The 24738-nt window shown below is 41.5% G+C and overlaps 2 protein-coding genes across 3 annotated transcripts in view; both read left to right on the forward strand.

Moving 5' to 3' along the window:
- pag1 (phosphoprotein membrane anchor with glycosphingolipid microdomains 1) overlaps positions 1 to 15279 on the forward strand; it is a 48822-nt gene extending 33543 nt beyond the window's left edge. Inside the window, exons 3-9 of the mRNA XM_079367703.1 lie at positions 1016 to 1247; positions 2091 to 2148; positions 5896 to 5992; positions 6362 to 6531; positions 6781 to 7212; positions 12609 to 12668; positions 13355 to 15279. Of these exons, the coding sequence (XP_079223829.1) occupies positions 1060 to 1247; positions 2091 to 2148; positions 5896 to 5992; positions 6362 to 6531; positions 6781 to 7212; positions 12609 to 12668; positions 13355 to 13717 (1368 nt within the window). The 5' untranslated portion in view covers positions 1016 to 1059 and the 3' untranslated portion in view covers positions 13718 to 15279. The remainder of the gene's footprint in view (positions 1 to 1015; positions 1248 to 2090; positions 2149 to 5895; positions 5993 to 6361; positions 6532 to 6780; positions 7213 to 12608; positions 12669 to 13354) is intronic.
- A 1924-nt stretch (positions 15280 to 17203) lies between these two features.
- The window catches only part of znf704 (zinc finger protein 704), a 40288-nt gene continuing 32753 nt past the window's right edge, over positions 17204 to 24738 (forward strand). Inside the window, exons 1-2 of one of the 2 annotated variants that reach the window (XM_079367697.1) lie at positions 17204 to 18130; positions 22849 to 23033. In XM_079367697.1, coding sequence (XP_079223823.1) covers positions 17864 to 18130; positions 22849 to 23033 — 452 coding nt within the window. In that variant the 5' untranslated portion in view covers positions 17204 to 17863. Of the gene's footprint in view, positions 18131 to 22845; positions 23034 to 24738 lie in introns of both variants that reach the window. The other variant, XM_079367696.1, reaches the window with a different exon arrangement.

The following is a 24738-nucleotide window of genomic DNA, read 5'->3' on the forward strand; positions in this document are numbered from 1 at the left end:
TGGTTAGCTTAAAGGAAGAAAAGAAATTCAGCATAGGAATTCAACTGTGGCTTAATACTGCGTGTCTTCAAATTTTTTTTTTCAAATACTGAAAATGTCCTTGTCTGCACACACAATGCACTACAAAACCCGTCGCTGCACATTTTGTTTGTTCAGAATTTTCTGGGGCTCAGACTAGCACACAAGCTCATCCCTGCCTCCCCCTACCCCTGGCTGTGAGTCACCCCACAACACCGCACAGCGCCATAAATCAGGCGTGATAACATCAGGGGCTTCATCAGTTCAGAGAAAGCAAACTTTGGCTGTCAGAGGGAGACGTGATGAGGTTACTTATGCTGTAGTATACAGAGCCCAGACAGTCACTAGTTGTGTAGACTGGGGGCCACTGCAGCAGACTCGCGGTCTCTACTGCAGTCTGACTCTGACATAGACTGCCATCTGCTGGCCGTTTGCATGCAAAGTTTGCAGAACATAGAGGGTGTGTGAATAATTTTAAAGCCCCTTTTTAAAAAAAAGAATAATACATTTAAGGGAGTTAAGCATGAAGAACATTACAGGGCCTCCATTATAGCAGGATTTTAGACTTTTAAACGCAATTTTTTCCACAAGGATATCAAAGTGTTTTACTGCCTGATAGCTAGCTACTGTTTGACATTATAATCTGCACCATCTAAGTAAATTCAGTGTGTTTGCTTGACAAATAGAGCACAGTTTGAAAAATGTGGCTGTTTCATCCATTAGTAAATTCAATTTATCCTCGAACCAGAATAACTGTTTAGAATGGGATAAAAAGGGAGAGTATGTAAATTATTACACTGCATATTGAATCTAATTTTAAGCATTTCAGTAGCATTTTTCAAGACAGCCCATTTGTTCAAGGCTATTACTGTGTAATTTAAAAAGAAAATAATTGCTATTAAATTGTTTCATTTTTTTGTGGGGTTTCAGTCTGCAAAAGAAAAAGGACAACACATTAAATGTTGATGTTTTTCTTTTTTTCTTGTGTGTTCTCCAGGTGGTACCTATCCGATGTCCTCTCCTCCCACAGTGTGATGCGTCATGGCTCCAGTGCTGAGTGGAGTGTGGTGGGGGCCGGAGGCAGGAGTCCTTGGGTCAGGGGCGGCAGCTGCTACTGGTGTGGCATCGTGGCTTGGCAGTGGGCAGCTGGTCCTGGCCATCACCCTTAGCTCCCTCTCTGCCGTGCTGCTGTTCTCTGTATTGCTGCTGCTGTGTGCTAGCTGCAAGGGGTGAGCCATCACGGATACACACACACAGACACACTAACCAGCACATTTCAGACCTTTATATGATTATTTTTGACAGAAATATTCACTTATTTTGAGACATACCAGAAGAATCTGAAGTGTGTTACAATAACATATTCCTAATTTTGAAAATATTCACATCCCGCTGATAAATAACCGAACAGACTCTACTCTCCCTGGAAATGCCAGTTGTAAATGTGAGAGTTCGAAAATAGAACAAATACCTTGGAGGATTGTTTTGGCTAAAGAAGTGATAAGTGTAGCACCAATGTGGAATGGTTTTGTTATGTTGAAAATAAAAAAGTCCTCAGGGATGCATGGTTTTAAAGGAACAACTATAAATGAGTTTCTGTGGTATCCACAGCGGTTTGCTTTGACAAACTGTATTGTTATCATTTTTACATAAACACTCTCCAGTGGTGAAAGAGCAAACAATAATTTAAACTGACTGATTACAGACTCTGGTTACTGAATCCAGCAACCAGAAACCAGGAGGCGTTCATGAATCATTTAGATTTCAAACCAAATCCTTTTTTTTTTTTAAAGTCAGTCTTGTTTTTAAAGAATGATTAAAATACCCTGCAAATGATTATAAGCAACAACAATGTTTCAAATGTAGGCCTGCACTTATTCAGGCGAGAGAACATTTTTATTGTTCCTTCAGATTTACTGAATGCTGACTGCACAATTTGCAACTTCACAATTACCTGCTTTCCCCTGTGGAATGTAATCATCCTCTCTCTCTCTCTCTCTCTCTCTCTCTCTCTCTCTCTCTCTCTCTCTCTCTCTCTCTCTCTCTCTCTCTCTCTCTCTCTCTCTGTGTAGGCAGAAGAAGGCAGCCAATGCACATCCAGCAGGAGACCATGAGAACCTCATGAATGGAGTGAGTGGTACTTTTAGTTTTGTTTCAGATTGCACCAGCTATGTGTAAACCTAATGTCGCATTATGCATTGCTAACCTTTTCAGGTGTTGCACCAGCTGAGATCAACATAGGCATAAGTTACAATGTAAATTCACACCTGGCTATAAGTGGGTGTAAAGTCCTCTGTAAATTACAGTTGTCATGACGCTTAGCTTTGAAAGAAGGGATAACTTGGAGAATTAGAAGTAGCTGACAGTTCTGGTTTAGTTTGGAGATTACTGTCTACTGTTGAAGATGAACCTTGTGTCTCTGTGGTGACACCAAACAACGACACAACTCAAGTTACAAACAAACAAGTTTCAATGCTATGTTAAGTGTGGATTCTGTTTTAAAAACTTAAAAAAAAGAACCCGAAAACACCTGAAGCTTACTGGTTGACGCATATTCTATGTTTTATGACATAGAAAATCAAATAATCCACACTAAAAAAAAATGGAAACAACGCTCTGTTTCTTATCTGAGGTCGTAGGTTTAAGTAGTTCTTAGCCAGGCATATCTTCCATCCACATCTTCTGATATTTCACTGGCGACCTGCAGAAAATCCAAGAATGTCTAATAATGGTGTACTACTGATTTTATGGAAGTTGGAGACAAGTGGAGGCGTTTTCAAGCAGCTTTAGTGAAGAAGGTTGAACTTCTTAGATTGTGATGAGGTTTCCTGTGTGAATGTGTGTGATCTCTGATGTTAGTAAAACAGCTGCGGTTTTTAATATATGCTTGTCACTGTTTTAGCCAAATTAGTCATTGTGTTTATGACCGCTCACATATTTAACACACTCATGCATACAAACACATTAGCTCTCTGAAGTGGTAACACACAAATGCAAACAATGGTGAGTAACCATGGATAAACAAGGTCACTTATTGCATCATTTGAAGGTCAAGAAACTTGTGAAAGATTAATGATTAAATTAAAAAAAAAATCAACCAAGATCTATTCTCTTTCTATTTAATAGAAGTTTCCACATTGTGTTGTTGATGGAGGCGAGACACGCACACACTTGATCCCTCACTTGCGGTCCTCATTAGCCCCAGCATGTGTGAGTGACATGTCTGTAATCAGGCTGTGTGTAACCACTTGTAAATGAGGCTGTGGATGGAGCTTCTACATTGGCTGCATGCCTGAAAAACAACTCACACACTCACGTTGACTCACATCTTCACCCTGATAGTCTATGACACACAATCCCGCTGACATTTCCCTCTAACCCACATCCATTAAAGTGACACAGAAACATACACAAACAAATCAGACTTACACGCAGATGACTGACTGCCTCAAGTTGTAATTATTCCTGAGTCAACCAGCTATTCTCTTTTTTTAATTACAACATTTTAGCGCGTATTTCCTTTTAATCAGTCATTCAAATAAAAGTCAATAAAGCAGAAATAAAGTAAAAATGGTTTTCATCGCTCAATGTAATTTTATCCATTGTGATATTTAGACTAAGATACAGTATGTGTGTATTTGTGTAAATAGGGATGGGACTGAGTTGACGAACAGGTGGGCGGACACACTGACATTGTGTCTCGACCATCATGTTATGGGGGAACGATAGTAATTACCAACTCCCATAATAGTAATGTTTCAACAGTCAAGCAACATATAAGTGTGATAAATGCCCGGCTTTCACAGTCTCAGTGACATCCACTCTCTCTCTCATCCTGACCCTCCCTCTGCAGCTGTGTGTGTGTGTGTGTGTGTGTGTGTGTGTGTGTGTGTGTGTGTGTGTGTGTGTGTGTGTGTGTGTGTGTGTGTGTGTGTGTGTGTGTGTGTGTGTGTGTGTGTGTGTGTGTGTGTGTGTGTGTGTGTGTGTGTGTGTGTGTGTGTGTGTGTGTGTGTGTGTGTGTGTGCGTACACACCCCTTCTGAACCTTATTACTCTGTATTATCTTCACTATAACCAGCAATTACAGATGTGGCCCCTTGAAATGACGACTGTCCTGATGCGATGGGTTACATAAGTCAGGACAGTGTGTATTGGTCCTCTTTACCTGTCATCTCTCGGTCAATTTTCTCTCTGTAGCAGTGTTTGACCACCAAACGAACTCCCATGTTTGCTTTGTGACAACTGCTCACATTAGTTTATCCATAACTCTGGATTCAGATCTATTCTTCTATTTCATAGATGTTTGATATCCAGGTTACAAGTTGTTCCTCAAAGGAATCACAATACAACTACTGATACTATGATAGAAGGATTTAGGAAAGGAAAAATTCCCATCATTGGGATATTAAAAATTACAATTCATATAAAATCTGGTAAAGCTCAAAAGACAGAGGCTCATTGATTATACTGTTTTGCTTATATCAAGCAAAAAACACACTTGTACATGTCACTGTAGAAAAATGAAGACACTTCGACAATATTTGGGACCCTGCCCTTAATCCCAGTTTGGAGAATGCTGACAAAATAGCTGTCCTCTTCTTATAAATATGTCTCAGCTTGGTCGTGGGAATAAAACAACAAAAGGGCAACATGAGAGACTTTTTGGGTCATAAAATAGTTAAAAGATTACGTCATAGGAATATAGAGTTGTGAGAGTAATTGACCACTAGGTGGGGTTATGGAGCTTCAGATACACAACCTTCAGCTCACACAGAGGGAAAACAACAAACCTTAACAAAGAGATTTCACACTTCGTTCATCATGTTTTGAAAGCTTTTGCTAACGACTGGTAGAGTTTTATCACTGCTCTGGGAAACGAGACGGTTCACTTCTCAGGTGTATTTAGGTAATTTTGCCTCAGTGCTCAAGGTGTTCAGAGCACGAGATGATAATTTCTCTTTTCCTTTCAGCGTCAGTCATCTGGAGGCAACCAAAGTGTTGATTGAAGTGTTTTTTTCTCACACGCAGAGAGCTGTTTCTGCTGCTAAATCTAACCATGTGATGTTACAAGTATAGCACACAGCCTTCGGTTAGAGGACATGGTTAAAAAAAAAAAAAACCTCCCCGTTCTGCTCTGCTGAAGTGTCCTTGAGCAAGACCGAATCCCTGCCAGCTGCAGGCTGGTTGTTTTGTAGGCTTGACTTTCCTGTTGAAGGAGTGAAGGTTAAATAGGGGAACAAATGTCCCTGTGGGTTTCATCTTTTCAATGGTGTTCATTTTAATTTGTGTGCCATCCTCTAATGTCTCCTCTGCAGTACTGCACTACTGACTTGGTTTTAGTGTTTCCTGAACATGCAACAATAAATCATAAAAATAGATCCATTGATGCCATTATTTGATCAGAAGTGGATTACAAGATCAGCTCAGACACTGATCAACCTGATTACATTCCTCTGCAATGACAATAAGTAACATCATATCCTTATTAGGGGATGATCGATCTCTTATTCAAGCTTATAATCAGCAAATTAAGTGTGCTTAATTAAAAGTAGTCTGTTCTTATCCAACAGTAAAATACGTTTCATTGGTTACATTAATGGACATGCTTTAAATGTATTGATAGACAGCAGGGAACATGAGAATTGTAGTCAGTGCTGCAAAACAACCCAAAATCCTGAAAAATAATTTTCCAAACTCATCCCAGTCTCCTGGCTGGGCTTTTGGATTGCACTGACGTGTAAGAGTTGAAACTGTTGTTTCAAATCTTTCTTTTTCTATTTTTTTGTGTCACTATTTTTACAAATATAATTGCATTTGTCCATGGACCTCAGTGCTTCATTCGCCTGCCTCTGAGCACATCTCCTTCTTTGTTGTGCAGGTGTCGGAGAGAGAGACCCTCAGCCAATCAGCTGACAGTCCTGCGACTGACGCGGCGGTCAGCAGCTCTCACAATGGCCCTCTTACCAGCGGTACAAGTAAGCCTAAATAGTTAGGTTTAGTTACAGCATGTCTTTCTTTAACTTGATGAAATTGATATGAGAGTCCCTGTCGCAGAAAATAGAGAGCCTGTTTCTGCTTTGTTTAATTTCCATAATCCTGCGACTTGATGATAATTTTTGCAGCCTGTGTTATGAAACATCTTTGTTGTCTTTGGTTTATTTTAAACCTCAGCTGTTGTTTTTTGTCATATTTATAATATAGAGTTAATCATTCTAGATGATTGGAAGCTAGTAAAAGCAAATGTGTGACTCATTACAAAACTTTAAAGCGAATAGTAAATCTAAAAATCCGCCCTTATAAATACACCGTTCATGCTGATTATCCTTCTTTTCTTGCTCCACCAGTCCTCACGGACACACAGGACACCAGTCCCCAGCCATCAGAGGAGATGCTCTCCAGCCAATCAGAGCTCAGGTCCTCCAAGTGTCCTCAGGACCGTGAGCTTCCCAGCATCCCTCCCAACAACACCCTGATGGGGGACGGACCCCCAGCCTCAGGGGACAGCACCTATGAGGTCATTATTTGAAGTCACTTGTCAAAAACAAACTTGTGGTTTTACTTCAAATTGAACCTAAATTTGCTAAGATTTGGAGCGATGATTGATCTTTGGAATTATTGGGATGAAAGTCAAAATAAAGAGAGAAAGCTTTCGATTTTTTTAAGAAGAATTGCTTCATTGTTTAAGCTTAGAGTTAGACAAAACCATCAGAATGTATATCATCTTTTAAATATTTAAGAGTTGAATAACTATGTCTGTACCCAGGTGGTAAAGGAGTTGGGGTCGGCATCACGTGACGTCAGTGCCGAAGACTCCCTGTACGAGACAGTCAAGGAACTCAAAGACCCCCCGACACAGCTCGGTCTCCCCAATGGTACCCTCCAGCTGAGCCCTGATGACCCTCCTCATCATCCTCCTGCCCTTCTCAACGGCCACCTCAGCCCCTGCACACCTGAGCGGGGTCCCCTGTGCGCAGGGGTCGAGTACGCCTCCGTCGACCTCAAAAAGAAGAGCCGCCACAGTGCAGACATGGAGGCGAAAAGGCGCTCTGATAATGCTTGCGTTCTCACCCGCAAGCTTCTGGAGGAACCTGAGGATGACCTACCTCCGCCAGTACCAGAGAAGGTTCTGGATGAAAATGACAACCAGCCGGTGATGATGAATGGGCTGGTGGGGGCTGGGCTGCACAACGGAGAGGTGAGGACTATGGGTTTTTGTGGTCTATAACACCTGTGGATTTTAATTAGCTCACATTCACATCACGTAGGTCAATTCCTACTTTAATGAAAGAAAATAAAAGGTTTTCAATTATTTACAGCCACAGAGCAACACACAGATTGCTTCAGCTTTAAAGAAGCGATTTTATTAGAACAGTTTCATGATTTATTTTAATTGAATTTGGTTGTATACACAAAGACTATGTTTTTATGATAAAGGGAATCATTGTTCTTGACATTGCACAGACAGAAATTTCGAAATGTATTCACAACTTTGCTCCTATTTATTCATATCATTGAGAGTCCCTTTTTCTGCTGTAGAACAGACACAGAGCCAGTTAGCACCAGTAACGTTAGCATTAGCCATAAAACGTTCAGCAGCTAGCATGAAGTCTGAACCAATACAAATTCGTATTTACTTGCACAATTTATTCACATTCAAATATACGTTCAACCAAATTGTATTTCAAAAGTTTTTAAAAGTCTACTTTAATATTGTGCAAGCTAACATTACTTAACGGTGTTGCTACCTCGCTGTCTATGCAGTAGCCTAAATGGTAAAAATCCCCTTTCAACCTAGTTTGAATAAGATTTTTCAAAAGCCTCTGAACTTTGTTGGCATTCATATTGATGTAAATTAAAATATTTTCAAATTATTCCCTAGCTGTGAAGTTTTAAACACCTCAAGATTAAGCCAATCTTTTTTTCTAACTCTAAACAGAGCAACAAAGGCTAGAGATGGATTTTAATACTACAGCTTTTTATTTTCTCTTGAGTTTTAAAGACATAAATCTATAAAGGTCTGAATAAATTAGGAGGGTCATGTCTTTGGATAAAGTAAGTAAGAGTCAAAGTAGCTGGAGACAATGGAGAACAAAGACAAGGGGAGATGCGTCACCACCACTACAATTATCAGCTTCCAGCTCAGTGCCGCCTGAGGGACAGTGACAGACTGAGTGAAGAAAGTTTGAGAGGCAGAGAGAATGAAACAGGAGCTGGAGTGGCAAGAGCAGAAGAGTAAGAGATAAAGACAGAGCTGATGGCTCAGAATAAGCTGAGAAGGAGTATAAAGAGTGAGTAAGAGAGAGAGCGAGAAATACAAAAAGAAAAAAAAGAAACCCCAGAAACACATAAATGAAGACATCTGGTATAGAGAGGATGGGAGAAAGAAGGATGTTAAAAAAGACATGAGGAGGGAAAAGGTTTGAGTGATGGAGTTATAAAGGAGAAGAGAGGGAGAGAGAAAATGAAAAAAAAAGGAGATGAGAGGTAAAGGAAGAGAAGGAAAGCAGTTCAGTGTCATGCACCGATCAGACAGAGCAGAGCTGCTGCTGCTCTCAGCATGCTGCCTTCCACATGCTGAGATCTATTAGATACAGACACATACAAACACAGACATGCACATACTGTACACTAATGCACACACAGAGCTCAGAAAGAATGGCATCAGACTGTTGACAAGCGCACACAAATCACAGAGTCAACCTGTCACATAAAGTGACAACACTTTATCCTTGAATGTACTCTCCTCTTCCACCAGTATAACTTAACCCTGATCAATTCAAAGGATAACAAAGTTTGACACTAACATTTTCTAACGTTTATCCATACAACCGATGTATCCATGCAAACGCCATTGGTCCAAAAGTGGACCTCAGCTCATACTATGAGTGTGGGCTCATAGATGCATGGGGTAGAGAATATTGATTGTGATTGGTTCATCCAATTGGTACCTCATGGCAGACATTGGTCAAAGTTTTTACAGGCTTACAGCTGCTACAGATGATGAGTTTTCTTAGTTCCTTTTTCAGAGCACATGAGTTATAATTGTCTATCAGGACCTAAAGATAATTTCAATCATAATCTTAGATAGTGTCTGGACAAAATGAACAAACTCTGCCTTAAGTTGTACATTGTGTTCCAGTCTAATTAGTGGATATTTGCATGGTAATGTAATAAACTACCAATGTAAGAAAGGTTAGTAATGATAGCATTAAGCTCAAATCCAGCCTCTAAAAGCTGCAGCTGCCCGAACTTTAGCCATCTTTTCTTTAAAATGTATAAGGACCCTGTTTATAATGTCACACGATGATACCCACGTTTCACTAAACCAGATGTATCCCATAATTTGATCCATCTCCTCCATCTCTCCTCCCTTCTCATCCTTTTATGAGTCACATCTCTCCATTCCTTTGTCTCTGCTGTTGCAGCCAATTAGTTAATCACTGCTGCTCATTTGGACAGCAGGCGCAGCTCGCCTCATCTGACCCCCATATCGATGATGAAATCCCGATCTTTGTCTCCGGACCATTATGGACAAAATAAATAAAGGAACGCACACACTTGAAAACACACTCAATTATAGCTGCACTCGCAAATATAAACACCCATGTGTTCTTTGGTTTGTCTTGTCAGCACTAATATCTATCTCCCATCCCCCATATTACACAAACAAAACACACACACACGCATATATACTACAACATGTGTGTGTTTACATATATTCTGCTCCACATAGACTCCCCGGGGCTCCTTTAAGGTTAACCCTGAATGTCCATGGCTCCCTGCAGTTTGCGCCTGGGTATGACCAGGAGCAGTCGGTGATTTGTCTTGTCAAAGCGATCGTGTGTCTTGTGTCTGTGTGTGTGTGTCTGTTTAAAAGAGCCTAGTGAGCGCCAGCTGGCCACCATCACTTTGACAGTTAGTCTGGCTTCATGATGGATGATGTGCGCTATAGAAACCTTATACACACACACACACACACACACACACACACACACACACACACACACACACACTCACATACGCACTCATCTGCGTTCAAACCAGGGTGTCGGTATGTAAATGTCTTGAGAGGAATCCCCTCAGGTAGCCCCTTGGTAAATGCTGCTCACACATTTTTCCACACATGGCACATACACATGATTTCTACACTGAATGCGCAGACACACACATACACACACTCCTGCAGCCTGTTTGTGACCTTTCATTCAGTGCTTCTTTGATCCTGTGCAGTAGTATACTTATTGAACCGTCATAAACAGCAGTAACACTTGTTTGCAGTCTTTTTCCCCCCTGCGTTTCGCCTCTGGGCTTTTCACGTGAGGTGTAGGGAATGAGTTTGACCCGGCAAATGGGCTGCTGGGATAAACACAGGAGACACGGTTCAGGTAAACTACATGTCAGCACAGTGACATGCTTAAGGGAACATTTTTAAGTAATGTATCTGCGTATTTCAAATATGTGTGTAATAAACGTGTGTTTTGGCTTGTAATCTTCTGTAGGTATCCTTTATATATTTTGCAGATCTATTCTTGCTTTTAGTTTGTCTCATGTCTAAATGAGCGTACAAGTCCAAGAAGGCAGATAATCTGAGCTGATGAATTTATTTTGTTGTGTTTTTTTGTCACTCCTGCTCGTCAGCATGAGTGACACATGAGTCGTTCATCTTCGGAGGCCGCTGTAATCAGCTTACTGTCATGCTCCAATGTCTTGTGTGTCATTGTATCCCATGAGTGTACATAAACACATTTGAAATACACACGCTTCTAATACACACGCAAACCTGTCACGTCGTATGGTGACAAATATTATTCCCCCTAAATTGAGTTTTTAAACTCCAGGTTAAGTTAAAGGTTTATTGCTGACTCTGCCGCTGAAAATTCGACTTTAATCTGCAGAGATGGCCGAGCTGAGACGAGCAGGCTCCAAATTAGATGAACAAACATCATGAGACCCACTCAGAGGTGCAGCGACTGGATCGAGTCACCTTTGCCCACGTTTAATGTGGAAAAACTCCTTAGGGGCACTCTGCTTAATTGGTCTGCTAATTAAAATGAAATGAAAAAGGCATGCGTGTGTCTGATCTATAAAAAGTAATCACGGCCCCCTAACAAGCCTTATCCATAAAGTTATCAAACTGCTCATGGCTCCGGGATAAAATGCAATATATACATGTTCCAATGTCATGGCACAATTATTACCATTACTGCTGTGTTACTGTTTAACTCTAACCAGCAAATATTAAAGAAGTACAATATGATAATCAGTCTCTCTTTGTCATTCTCTATAAACAAAAAGGGGCCTAAGAAATACCCTTATGTCAAAAAACTAATTAGGGTCCGAAGCACTGACAAGTGTGAAGGACCATATTGGAATCAAAACGATTATTTTGTCATATTTGAAACACAAAATAAAAATGAAATAAATCAATTGTTGGTCATCTCAGAGGTACAGCAACATCTCATGCTTCTTTACTTGTTTTAATAATCACCTGAAAATCTGTATTTTTCTTCTACTTGAAGCTAACACTGATATATGTTTTTGTTTGTTGTTTTGTGCATTTGATTTCTTTAAGTCCCCCTAAATTTGTTTTCATCATTTATCTATTTAAATCCTCGGAAAACACATTGAGGGAGAATCCTCACTTGCAATGGTGCCGAGGTACAAGATACAGAACAAGGAACAGCAAGAAATGAAACAGGAAGTGCAGCCAGTTTTGGGTGTCATTTTCATGGAAGTTATTTCCATGCTCATACCACACGAAATGCATCAACATTAACCTTTACACTTCTATCCAAGGACTTACAAATCAGATTTTTTTTTTTTCAAAGACAAATGACAGAAAGTGTTTTTCCCCATCAAGATTTTTGAAAAACCTCATGAAATGAACTTAGTCAACGCTGGCAGCAGCAGTATCGAGGCTCTCGTTAGACTCCTGAGGTGTTTGCTGCTTCTGTCAGGTGTGCGTTGTTGATTAATGGCTCCATCGATCATTTTGCAGACAGAAGCCATGAAGAATAAACATCACACTCTCTGTCGCTGCCGATTGACTTTCACTCAATAATTTTCTTAATGAACCGGTGCTTATACGTATACAACATTAGCTTTGGATGTATTTCCACAGAAATGGCAAGTAGGACTCGTGTTTTTCTGCCACTGCTGGGAATAGTTATATAGTACACATATTGATTGCTGACTACTCATTCTTTTTAAACGTGATGAGATTTTCAATCAGTCGGTATGTTTTTGAGTGCTTGTCATTATTTTGCCAGTATTTTATAGTAATAGCAATCAATAAAAACATCCTAATTGCACTCCCTCAAAGTTGTTACAAAATGTTTCAATAACCAGGTTTTAGTCAAACAGTGTGCAGCTGTCGTTATCATAGAAACAATTGAACTCAACATGGAGATGTCACCAAATTATCGTTGCGCAGAAATGTGTGACAACCCCTCAAATGTTTTTAACAGGAGGATAAGCATCCACTTTCTCGCCCGAGGTCTGTGACAAAAACGTCTGACTCTGCACTCCGTCTTTTCCTTTCACACACCCCCTGCCATATCTAAATCTATCTTTTTGTTCTCTCTCCTCCAGTTACACTCCCCTCTCTCTCCTGCATCGGGGTTCCACAACCACATTGTGTCTGACAATGAGGTAAGTGTGTGTTAAGCTCCCTTATTCCCCAAACTGCAGTTTTCCAGTCCCGAGACAGCAGCCCTCTACACTGTGAATGCCAATGCTGAGCGCACAGAAAAGATAAGAGAAGAAGAAAAAAACTGTTGAATAGTCATGCTACATCACACATTAGGCTATAAGGAGAAAACCTAGCAGGGAGCTTTTGGCACTAATGCGTCTGTGAATTTATTCTTTGTTGGTTAAATTCCTATTTCTAATGAAATTAAGCAACATCCATGAAAATTCATACAAGATGCAGTATACAGTACATCTCTTTTATTTAATTGCCAACAGTTCAAGAATCTGACGCATTAAAAAAAATACATGAAGATATAAAAAAGCACCAAAATAAACCTTTAAAAATGTTTTGAATAAAAAGCAGCAAAGTCGCACATTTAAAAAGCTATTATCAACTCACAATTGTCAAGAAAGTAAGATATTAACGAAACAATTTTTTTGTTAAGTCATATGAATGTAATGAGTAAAAGTATTTCTCTCTGAGATTTGTGAGAGATGGCATGAAAAGAAAAAATTAACAAGTGAATTAAAAAAAACAAATGCATCAAATAAGAACTTGTATCCACACTTTGTGACTTACACTCATAACAACTAATAACCAAAATAATAGCTCTTCAGATAAACCGTGTTTGCTCTGTGTCCTACAGTCTGCAGTGTACTCTACAGTCAACAAAACAAACTGTGACGATGCTTCAAAGGACGAAGACAAAGAGCACGACTACAGCAGCATCGCAGAGATCAAAGGTCTGGTCCCGAATTCCTCCTCCAGTGACCTCTACGCCACCGTCAGAGATATCTACCCCCAGTCCGACGAGCCCAGACCGGGGGAAGACCCCCTCTCGGACAACACAGACCCCTGCTACGAGACCATTCGCATCCCAAAGACTAGCAGCTCAGATGATGATCACAGGGTCGGGCTTGGGGCGGAGGAGTCAGACGCTGCAAAAACGGAGCCTGATTATGAGAGTGTTGGAGAGTTGGGTTTGAGCAGGGAAGCATCCCGTCTCTAAATCACCCTTCACCCTCCTCACTGACATCTTTTACAGACATTACTGTAGTGCTTTGAACCTGCTACCCAGCATGCTTTTGGAGCATGACTTGGGGGGGAAAAAACAACAGTTGTAAAAAAGCCAAAAGCATCAAGGCATGAGCATCTGTACTGCTTGGGTACGATTTATCATATCTGAACTTTGAATTTATCAACCAGGGTGAATGTTGGAAATACTGGTACCAGGAAATTGAACTGCAGTACCTCAGCTATCAGGCATTAATTATGTGGAAGAGCGCCAAGGACACATGAATTAATACCTGATTTAAAAAGAAAGATAACTAATAATAATGGAAAACTCCTGCCGAATTGAAGCAATTAGCTAAGGACGGTATTTGTGTCGAAACGATTCAGTGCCATATAATCATGAAATTTATTGCACTTACTGTACATATGAAGGTAACATTGTTGGTATTACTGCAGCTGCTAGTGACTGTTTAGCTTCCTCCAGGTGACTCAGTGTCATGTTTTATTGAGTTGTCAGATGGTGTATTTTTAGGCTTCTTTGTGTCTGGTTGGCAACAACACCTCCACTGTGCAATCTTCGCTTTCTGTTCCTGTGAGGTCTTAAACAAATATAGCCTTTGTAGTTTACACCATCAAGTACCTTTTTGACAGCTAAATACCTTTTCTTTTATTGGGACTGCTCTCAGCAAAGTACTTTAAAAACCCTTTGGACAGGAGATGTGACAGTTAGTCAAGGACTTTAGAAACTAAATGTCACACAAGCAGTTTCCCTGTACATTCAGAAAGTGTTTCGTCAACACTTGTTGTCAAATTCGTATTTATTTGAAGATGCATACTGGCGTGTAATTGTGAAATGTTACAGAGTTTGTCTGTGAGAGACAAGAAAGTAGAGTTTTATAGACATTTCTAGCATTTTCACTGAGATAGGACAAGACAGTAAGCTGTGCTATAAGACAGACGTAAAGGTACGTGTTCCCCTGATTTTCTTTATACGTTGTTGTTGTTGTTTTTTTTAAACGCATAGGATGAGAACATATTTAGCTCAGTAGCCGAAGCGATTTCATAACCCGTGTAATGCTTTAAAAAGAGTGTCCTTGTGAGCTTACTTTTGGTACAGTTATACAGTATTGCGTTGGCATCCCGGATGATTTTTAAAGCACAACTTTTCATATCATGGTACTGCATTTATGAAAGCATCGCCACAATCCAGTAATGTTTCTGCACAATTTGAATATTTAATGCTTTGTGATTTAATAGTAGCACTCTGAGGGAAGAAAAAAACAACATATCTGTTTGTAGGTTATACTGACGACATGCCAACTGAGGCTTGTATAGTATATACGGTAATTAGAGCACTAATTTAACCTACTCTTACTCGCTGGAAGTTTTACGTACGCTTTTACTTATTAGTAAAAAGTCCAGAGTGGTATAATTTTAGAATAATTCTATTTAGAGCACTGATATATGTCTGGCTTGTTTTCAGGAGATGTGAATTCATATTGTATATGGAGGCTTTTTATCTTGTACTGCTTCTCCAAAATAAGTAACCAATCACATGTCAAAAATATGGTACAATGTTTTGGTACGTGCATTTTAGGAAAGTGTGGTACTTTTATTTAAAGAACTGAATTAATGCCTCATTACTTGTTGTTCCATTTTAATGGAAATGTTTGTTTTGTTTGCTGTAAATATTTCTTTCTTTGCTACAGTATCTGAACCATTTGCAGAAATAGTGGTGTCATCTGTTTCCACCCCCAGCATGATATTACAGCCTTAGTTCAAGTTTCATAAGACATGCAGGAGCTTGTTGTCGCCTCAGACAAACGGAGTTTTAGATTCATCGATGATATCAGTCTTGGAAATTCTTTTACATCTCTCAGCAGAGGATTTTCTCATGGAATCTAGTCCTATAATTCTACGAGATAAAAATGGGTAGATGAAGCCCTCAAAAATGTTGTTCCTTATGCAAAGACGTAATAATAATTGTTATGTACCCTATGAAATAATTACGTTTTTGCTACCAATGATGGTGCCATCATCGCTTTAAATGACCTCAAAGTAAATAATCTGTCAAAGCTGATGTTTAGTGCCACATTTAATCAGGACAAGCACACATGGACATTCATAAATAGATACTAACCCACGATGACACATTCACTCTAGCTTTCTGTCTCGTTCTTAAAAACCCTTTGGAGGTGTGTTGGAGGTTCAGAGATGTCCCCGTGCTGCCTCTCCTTCAGCTCCACTAATGAGACTATTTGTTCCCCCTACAACCAGCAGACAGCTCCATGGTGACATCTGCCTTTGATCACAGGGCATAGCCTGGTTTGGAAATGATGGCCACATCTGTCTCTCCACTCTGCTTTTCCATTCTCTGCATGTAAATATTTTATGACATGAATTGTTCTATTAAAAAATATATATATAATAAATCTAGCCATCTTGTCTTTGTATCCACTCTGATTGCTGTCAAGTTAAAAGATTGTAAGCGGAGTAGGATTTTTTTCAAAACATTAAGTTTGACATTAATTAGGCCATTTGTTACTGTGATAACATTGGTTGGGACATTCTCTCTGCCACACTGGGGGTATAATCCCGATGGATGTCTCCTGGTAAACTTTGATTTATCAAAGAACTGTAACGAGAAGGCAGACATTAATATCTGATATATTATTGTGTCTCACACAGCATCGACTACTGTCACAGCTCGAGATTACATGTTCCTTTTTTTAAGTGCAGAATGAAGCTTTCATGAGAGCGCCATCCGCCTGAGACTGCTGTTTTGTGCAGTTTTGTAACACAGAAGAGCACAGAAAAAAAGTGCAATATGACTGCTGGCTTGTTATTGTCATTACCCTGAAGCAAAAAAAGGAAGCATTGTGCCTAAGGCAAAGCTGACATACTGTAGGATCACATGTGTAGGGTACTGAAGCCTACATTTGCATTTTAAAAAAGTATTTGCAAAATTCATCAGCTGAATTTTGAATGTGCAAATAAAGGTTTTTTTTATATAGCAGACAACTAAAGTGCAGACATGTTTGATCATGTTCTAATTAACATATTACAAAAAAAAATTTAAAAGCCTATTTAATAAAAAAATCCCTTTAAGAAATTAAATTGTTTACATTATCAAAATAGACCAATGCAGTTCAGTGTATTACTTCTGTTTTAAACCAGATCACAGTCATTTAGAAATCCCATGGCACCTGGAAAGTAGGCCACATGCCTTTAACAACTAAGTTGAAGCTTGTCTGTCTCAGAAGTTTTCCTTTCCTTAGCCTAAATTCCCATTTTTCAATTTATCTCCTGCTGTACCCCCTCCCTTCTCGTTTCCTCTACATCCTTGCGTCATTGTTTTGAATGGAGCATCCTCCCGGCTTGCGTTACCTTCTGTCGGAGGAGAGGGGGGGGGGGGTCTGTGGGAGCTTGTGGAGGCGTGTACTGAGCCGACCAATCACAGCCTGCCTTCGTCGCCGGACCGCACATGTTTACAGGCAGCATTCCGCCGGTAGAAACTCTACCCGGTCGGAGGCTCGCGCGGACTGGAAAACGGATAGCCGGAGCTGGAGTCAGATAACGGTCTTGGTTACAACCGTGTTACACACCCGTGGGTGCATGGCAGTGTACGGGGGGGTCGCGGGGGTGAAATTATACGACGCATGTTCGTCCTTTCTTCAACGCCAACTCAAATTAATCGCGCACGAGCCGCCATGTTATTAAATCGTGTACAAATGTCACTCCAGTTCCGGTGAGTGGAGGTGGTCCGTGTTTTCCCGCCAACCCTCCCCCCCTTCAGCTCGCAGGGAGCAGCGAGGAAAACAAACAGGTCGAGCGGCGGTGGAAGAAGATTGGTAGCCGGTTTGGATGTGGAGGTTGTCAGGCGGCGAATGAGTCGTTATCGTGTTTAGTCCGGTGCTGATTCAAACTTGTTCGGTGATTTTTGAGTCCGGTGCGTTTTCTGTGGAGTTCTCTCCTCCCGAGTATGTTGTCGCTTTCTAACATTTTATCAGGGCTGTTGGAGCAGGTAGTCTACCCGCTGCGGTTTTCTCTTTTTCTCGACGTTGTTTACCGCTTATATTTCGACGTTTAATGGTCTAAAATTCACCCGGTTCGCCGGTTTTCTTTTACATCACTTATAGACATGCAAACGAGGCGTTTAGTGAAGCGGTCGATCCTCGGTAGCCGCATTTATGCACCGAGCCCGACAGGGGACGGTGCCCCGGTGTCAGGGGTGGTCCAGGCGGTAAAGCAGGAAAACAGAGACGTCTCCTCCTCGGCCGCGGAGACCCGGTGCAGCGTCTACACCGTGCTCATGCAAGACGGGAGCCTGAAGGAGTTCTCCGAGGAGGAAATAGCCGCTGGGTTCAACAACACTGCAGTCAAAGGACCGCTCAAATCCAGCTTGAAGGTGTGTATGTGTACGTGCGTCAGTGTGTGTACGTGCGTCAGTGTGCGTGTGTGCGCGCGCGGGTAAATCGCCCCGGCCGGCAGCTGCGCTTCACTGTTGTTGTGCGGTGTTTTGCAGCGTTTAACCGCTTCATGCACGCAGCTTTTATTTGACGGTGGCCCTTCTCTTGCACACTGAACATGTAAACATCGTTATTCAGAAGAAGAAAAGGAAACGATGTTCCTGTTTTGCATGCATATCGTATTGATAAAAGGAGCTGTCATGACATTTGTGCGACATTAGATATATGGGACAAAGGGCTTCATAAGGCCTGCGCAATGTTTATGTGGGTGGGTAAGCCGAGGCAAATAAACACGCTCTGACTGCAGCGTTTTGGACCGATGTAAAGAGCCGGTGTGATGATTTGAACATAGGCAAAAAAAAACTGTACATGTCACATTTATTATTGCACATCATTTAGCCCATCTTTGTTGTTGCAAAATTGTATGAAAGGAAAGAAACTGCCATGTTTATAGACATTTCCACTGATTGATAATGCAGCTTTTAATTTTGAAATGATCTGGCTTTATTCTGCACACACGCTCTTGTTGTGTTAAACGCACCCACATTGTTGTCGGCAGAATAGGAAGTTCTGATGATGTCCAAATGTTGCAGTGACCTGATTGCATTCAAATCCAACTTGTATTCCTCAGGGTCACATGGCCTCAGATGAAGATTGTGTTTGGAAGAGGAGACAATACAGATCTTGGAAAACTCACAGTGTTCTGGCTTTGGGGAAATGTGTGTTTGTGTTTTTTTCTGTCCTTTTTTTTAGTTTCTCAGGGAGAGACTGAGAAAAAGCATGTGACTGAATAATGGCTTGTTTACAGTCTGAGTTAGATTTTTAAGGATGTAGTTGTAGGTCTTCTTATTATGTGATAAACATGTTGATGATCGTCAAGAGGCTCTCTTGCGAGTCTCATTCAGTCACTAAAAGTGAAACTTTCTCTCCACTTTGCAGTATCACACACGTTGGTCTGTTTCCATCTCCTCTGTGTGAAAGTTAGAAACTGCTCTTTCTAAAAGGTTTCTCAACAATTCACGCAGAAACGTAAGACCTTAACCAGGACAAATGACGCAGCTCAAAAATAACATTCAAAATGCAAAGACTCTTTTTCTTGTTTTGCACGTGTGAAATTGTGCATGCAGAGCTGCACTCACAAAAGCTGTTGCACAACGCCTTACAGTCACGGAGCAAGGCTGGAGTGGTGCAGCTGGGGCTGAGAGCAGCGCTCCTGTCAGCACAATGGTCAAGTCTCTTTCAGCACCCGGTTCCCACTGAGGTCGAAAAACAAGCCATAAAATGAGGAGGAGGGGTCTGCTGTGTGTGTGCGTGTGGCTTCACATGTGATGATGTGTCGCTTTTTTTGTGTGTGTGTGTAATTAAATATGGTTGTGCTCTCCTCCCGTATGGGGAATGAGTGAGAGCTGGCTACTTGCAGAATTTGGAACTAAGGGGTTGTTTGTGAGGGCACGCCGCCCCGTTTGAGCAGCAGCTGAACAGCCAACAAAGCGGGCACCCCCAGGTCGGCAATGAGTGGCATGCTCTAAAAGAATCTGGATGCTTGGCTTATTGCCCAGAATGCCCCCTTTTTGATTTGAGTAGGGGAGAGTGGGGGGGGGCAGTAGGATACCACTTGTTGACTCGTCGGTTTGTGCAGTTTTACACAGATCCGTCGCTGTAAACAAAGAGGCGCTGCTCGTTTTTGTTTTGCTGGCTCTTTTGTTGTTGTTGTTGTCCTTGCAGTTGTTTGCGTTGATCGTACTCTGTCGTGGGAGTCAATGAAGCAAGCTTGTTGACAGCGGCTGAGTGACTCTTTGTTCTGAAGCGCTGGTCCCGGCGTCGGCTGTCCTCATTGGTTGGCTGAGCAGCATCAGCATGGAGCAGGGTGGCCACAGGGTCAAGTCTGGATGCTGTGTTCCCCCACTGTGCTGATGTATGTTGTGAACACACAATCATTTCTATTCCATCGTTTCTTATTCTAATGTGTATTTTGAGTTGATGTCTCTGGCTGTATTGTTTGACGCTCCATTTGGCATTGTACTGAGTTAAAGAGCTAGCCGTTAGCACTTAGCAGGGAGTCCATTTTTGTAAGTTATAAATCTACAGTGTTTAAAATCTAACAAGAGAAGAATCTGGATTTTTGCATAAATCCATTTTTTTTTCTCCCACCTCTTTCTCCCAAATGAAGTTCTCATGTTGGCGCAGACGTTTCACAAATGCAATGAGAAAATATTCACAGATAATATCAAACACACGCCAGTGTCACTTTTGTTACTGAATTATAATGATGGGTGCGGCACATGACTTTTATTTGCCGTGTGCAGCTCACTGTATATTCTTGTGTGGTGTTACGTTTGCAGCTTGAATTAGCACACTTTCAAAAAGGGATTTAAAGCAACAGTTTAGGAGCAGAGGTTCAATTCCCAGTCCTGATGCCATTAGGTCACCCCCCCACTCCCCGTCCCGCACATTTCCTGTCTATATATAAACGCAAACAGGGGGGAAAAAACAAATTAGTCCCATGTTATTTTACAGAAGTTCCTGTAAGTTCAAATGCACCATTTTTTTTTTACTTTTTTACTTCCTCGGAACAAAGAACCACATGAGCAGGACAGAGTCTGTGTTTTTTTTTTTTTATAACTTTCAGTCCATGGGATTCAATTTATGGTCCGTGTCAGCGATGCTTTATCATGACCTTTGACCCATAGATGATCAAGAATGTTTACTCTTCACAAACTTCCCAAAGCGAGCAGGTTATGAGTTTCTGTCTGTGAGTGTTGGGGAGTGGTAAAAAAAGTAAAAAAAAGTGAGGGGTATTTAGGGTGCTTGTTATGGACGCATGCACACACAACACCGGCTTTGACGCATGCAGCTCAGATTTCACAATTGATTTGACACGCCTCCTTTCAGTTTCCCCTGCTTGGTGAAACGGCATCATTCAAGAGGCGGTATCGCTGTGGCGAGCGCTCGTCCTACACACAAACACCTAATCTCCCTGCAGCCGGTGTAATCCATCTTGTTGTTTTACTCAAGTCTGTGTTTTCACGGAGCTCTTCTGAGCGGACCACTGAGCGGTCATGTGACCGGCGTCGATCACGAGGGATGCTGGATGCTCTTTTTTTTTTTTTTTTTTTTCTTACATCATTAATCTAAAGTAAATACTTCTCATGGTGTTTGTGTGCGTGTATACGTGTGAGTGATCGACTCGGGTGCCATTGCCTTTTCCACAGACGAGCCTAGTAATGGCGTTACAGTGCCTTGAGATAATGATCTGGATCTCTCACACACACACACACACACACACACACACAAACGTAAAATATACACACACACACACACACACACACACACACACACACACACACACTGGCCTAGATCACATAACTCCAAAATGCTTTGTTTGTACGGGCAGCCATGTGTGCAACTCTGGTTGTCTTTCTGTGTCTCACAATGTGTTTCTAAGAGTCTGACGGCCTTAATTACCTCAAGTCTGTGTGTGTTGGCGTGTGCGTAGGTACATGCAGGTATCCGTGTGTAGTAGGGTGCCGTGTTTTGCTGTTGTGTAAGAGAGATGTGCACTGCATTTGTTCTTACTTTGTTACAGGTAGGTGTTTTCGGCGCCTAGATGAGAGAAATGCTTTCTCTCTTGTTATTGCCTCGGCGTCAGTGTGTTCAGAGCAGCGAAGGACGGACTCCAGTGGGCTGTTTTTTTTTATTGTCAAAAATGTGCCCGCAAGTTTCTGATTCTTCAGGATGTAACGCCTAAAGATTGTACAGGTTTGACAGAAACAACATGGCAAAGGGTTGAAACGTGGCCAAGCTTAAAGCGACCTCCGTTCTAATCTAATAATGTCACATTGTAAACAGACTCCAGGAAGAAGAGCTCTTCCATCATGCTGAATGGGGATCAAACTGAACAGACAAACATCTCTCCTTTTGTTTTGTGCTGCTGCTTCAATCACTTTCAAACCGGCAGCTTGTAAGCGTCACGGTTTGTCGATGGCGGCACTAACATGCTCATGCAGAACCCAAATAGAACAGCGACTAGCTTAAGAAGACATAGTTAAACCCTGAAAGCATCATTTGAAGTGAATCAGTTATTCCTGCTTTAAGTTTGGATGTCCTCAGGTAGTTTGAAATGTCAGTGAACTAAAAAAAAAAAAAAAATTCGAATTAAAAATAGCGTCTTGCAGTCTTTGCTTTGTAAACCTCACGTGTGTAAAATGAGCTTCTCCCCTCTGTTGTGAAAAGGCTATTCAAAGCTCAAGAGGCAGGAAATGTTTCATAAGCCACACTGGACGATGTGTGCTGTCATTTGAAATACAGTGTAAACATTATAAAACCTCCAAATCTGGGTTATAAAAACCCCGAGCCTGCATTTAAAGCAACAAATCTGTCTTTTTCTTTTTTCTGTTGACTTTCTCAGAAACATTTTAGTAAGTCGTTTAGGCTGGGCGTTGTTCTGAGTATCCATCTTTTTCTTCTTCTGTAATCAAAGCACAACATCTTCCACATCATATTTAAATTGACCAAACTTTGGTTTTTGAATAAGAATCAGACTTACATGCTTCAAAGCAGGGGTCTATTCCGTTTTGTCACCATTGTTGCTAAGTTGATAACACTATGTTCCTCACCCAATCGTTGACTTGTTCGTCTTTACACCCTTCTCCAGCAGAGCTTCAGTAACGGAGCTCCAGAGAGCCAGAAGGCGGAAGGCGGCTCCCTCAGCCCCGAGGCAGCAGAGGAGATCCGGCTGGCAGACGGAAAGCGCATCAGTCGGGACCCGGACACCCGATCGGTGTCCCTGCTGGAGCAGAAACGCAAAGTGGTCTCCTCCAGCATCGATGTCCCTCACGCCAGGTAGGACAGATTTCCCGCGCGCACACGCGTCCGTGTTTGCGCCCAAGCAGGCCGGCTCTCTGTCAGCGACCGTCCAATTAGAGTTCTCGAGGGAGTTTGGCTTGAGTTCAGACTGGCAAAGTTCACTGAAGGTTTATGACATAGATACGTCTTCTCCTAAATAGGACAGAGATGAAATGGGCTCAGTTAAAAAAAAAAAAAAAAAAAAGTAATCCTCGAAGCCCTTTGGGCAGATCACTGACTGCAGTGTTACATGACAGGAGTCCACATGTGTCCCGTTACACGTATATGTGATCATGTTACCTCCCGCATCAGTGTCCGTGTTGGGACGTCTTCAATGTAAGACTTCATCTCTGTCGTAAAGCTGTTACCGTAACCAGCTGAAACAATCACTGTCGTGGAGTCGGCCAACGTGGAGAATTGAATCAGTTACCCTCCTGTGTCTTCTCGCATCACAGCCACACTTGCATCAAAGATGAATTAAGAGGAGAAATGTTTGAATTGTGCGTGAGGTTTAACATCGACGACTCTCACCCGTCTGATCCTGCAACACGCAGCACAGGTCATTATTTTAAAGAAGTGATTACGCTGTGATGCGTGACCTGCTCTCTTTGCAACACAAATGTTGTTTTAAGATGGTCAGCATAATCTGCCAGCGATGCTGGTCCACAGTGGGGCAATGAAACATTAATAGGCAGCAAAGAGCCATCTAATAAAGCAACAACACTCTCACTGTTAAATGTGAACCACTAATTCCTTGTAAAGCCCTGCACTTATCATCGAACATCACTCCCCATTACTCGTCCTCGTGCAGCGCGCGGGGGGGAGGCGTCCAATCGATGACGACTTGCTGCAAAACTACCGTAAAAGTCACCCATATGCGCCGCTTTATCACTGCCTCCCGAGCCCTCCTTTAAATTTAAAAGCTATTTGCTCATGAATCATTGATTTTTTTTCTGCTGTCTTGTTGCCCATTATGAGGAAAAATCTCTTTTTAAAAGGGATCTATCCCATGGATTAGACAGAAGTTTTACACATGTCCCGCCATAATTACCTCCCTGCATCGGGATTGCTTTAATATCGTATCTCTATGGTTATCGTGGAATGACTTATTGATCATATCTCTGCCCTTGCACAAGTTGGGCTTGATGCCTCAGCTCAGGGACAATCTCTTTATAAACAGGGCTGCGGTTTATCCTCCTAATGAGACAAATTGACAAGAAGAAAAGCCGAGGGGAATGTCTTATAAATCCGATTCAACCCTCCACGTATACATTAATGATGATATAAAGAGAAACTTTGACCTTTGAAATGCTCACCACCTTTCCAGTTATTAGTGTTTGCACATGCCAAATTTCAATAACACGTCCAATTTGTCTCTGCAGAGAAAATGTCAATAGCAATGTGCCGGAGAACGTCATGTTTTCATTTTGCCAATCAAGACATCTTTGGTGTATTATGAGTCTGAGAATTGACAACCCAATCCAACCCAACTCAATCAATCGTTTGTGTTAGCTGACATGAATTGAGCACAATGATTCCATGTCTCTGATTGAATTCAAATTCAAAAAAACTTTATTTGTCCCCGGGGGGCAATTCAAGCCCAGAAGAAAATACTTTTTTACATTTTTATGAAGGGAAGCTTTAGTCTCAAAAGGTCAGTGAGATAAGCATGATCAGGCTATCGTTTACTTGACTTTGCTTA

The sequence above is a fragment of the Symphodus melops genome, assembly GCF_947650265.1.
Source record: "Symphodus melops genome assembly, chromosome: 18".
NCBI classification, from domain to species: Eukaryota; Metazoa; Chordata; class Actinopteri; order Labriformes; family Labridae; genus Symphodus; species Symphodus melops.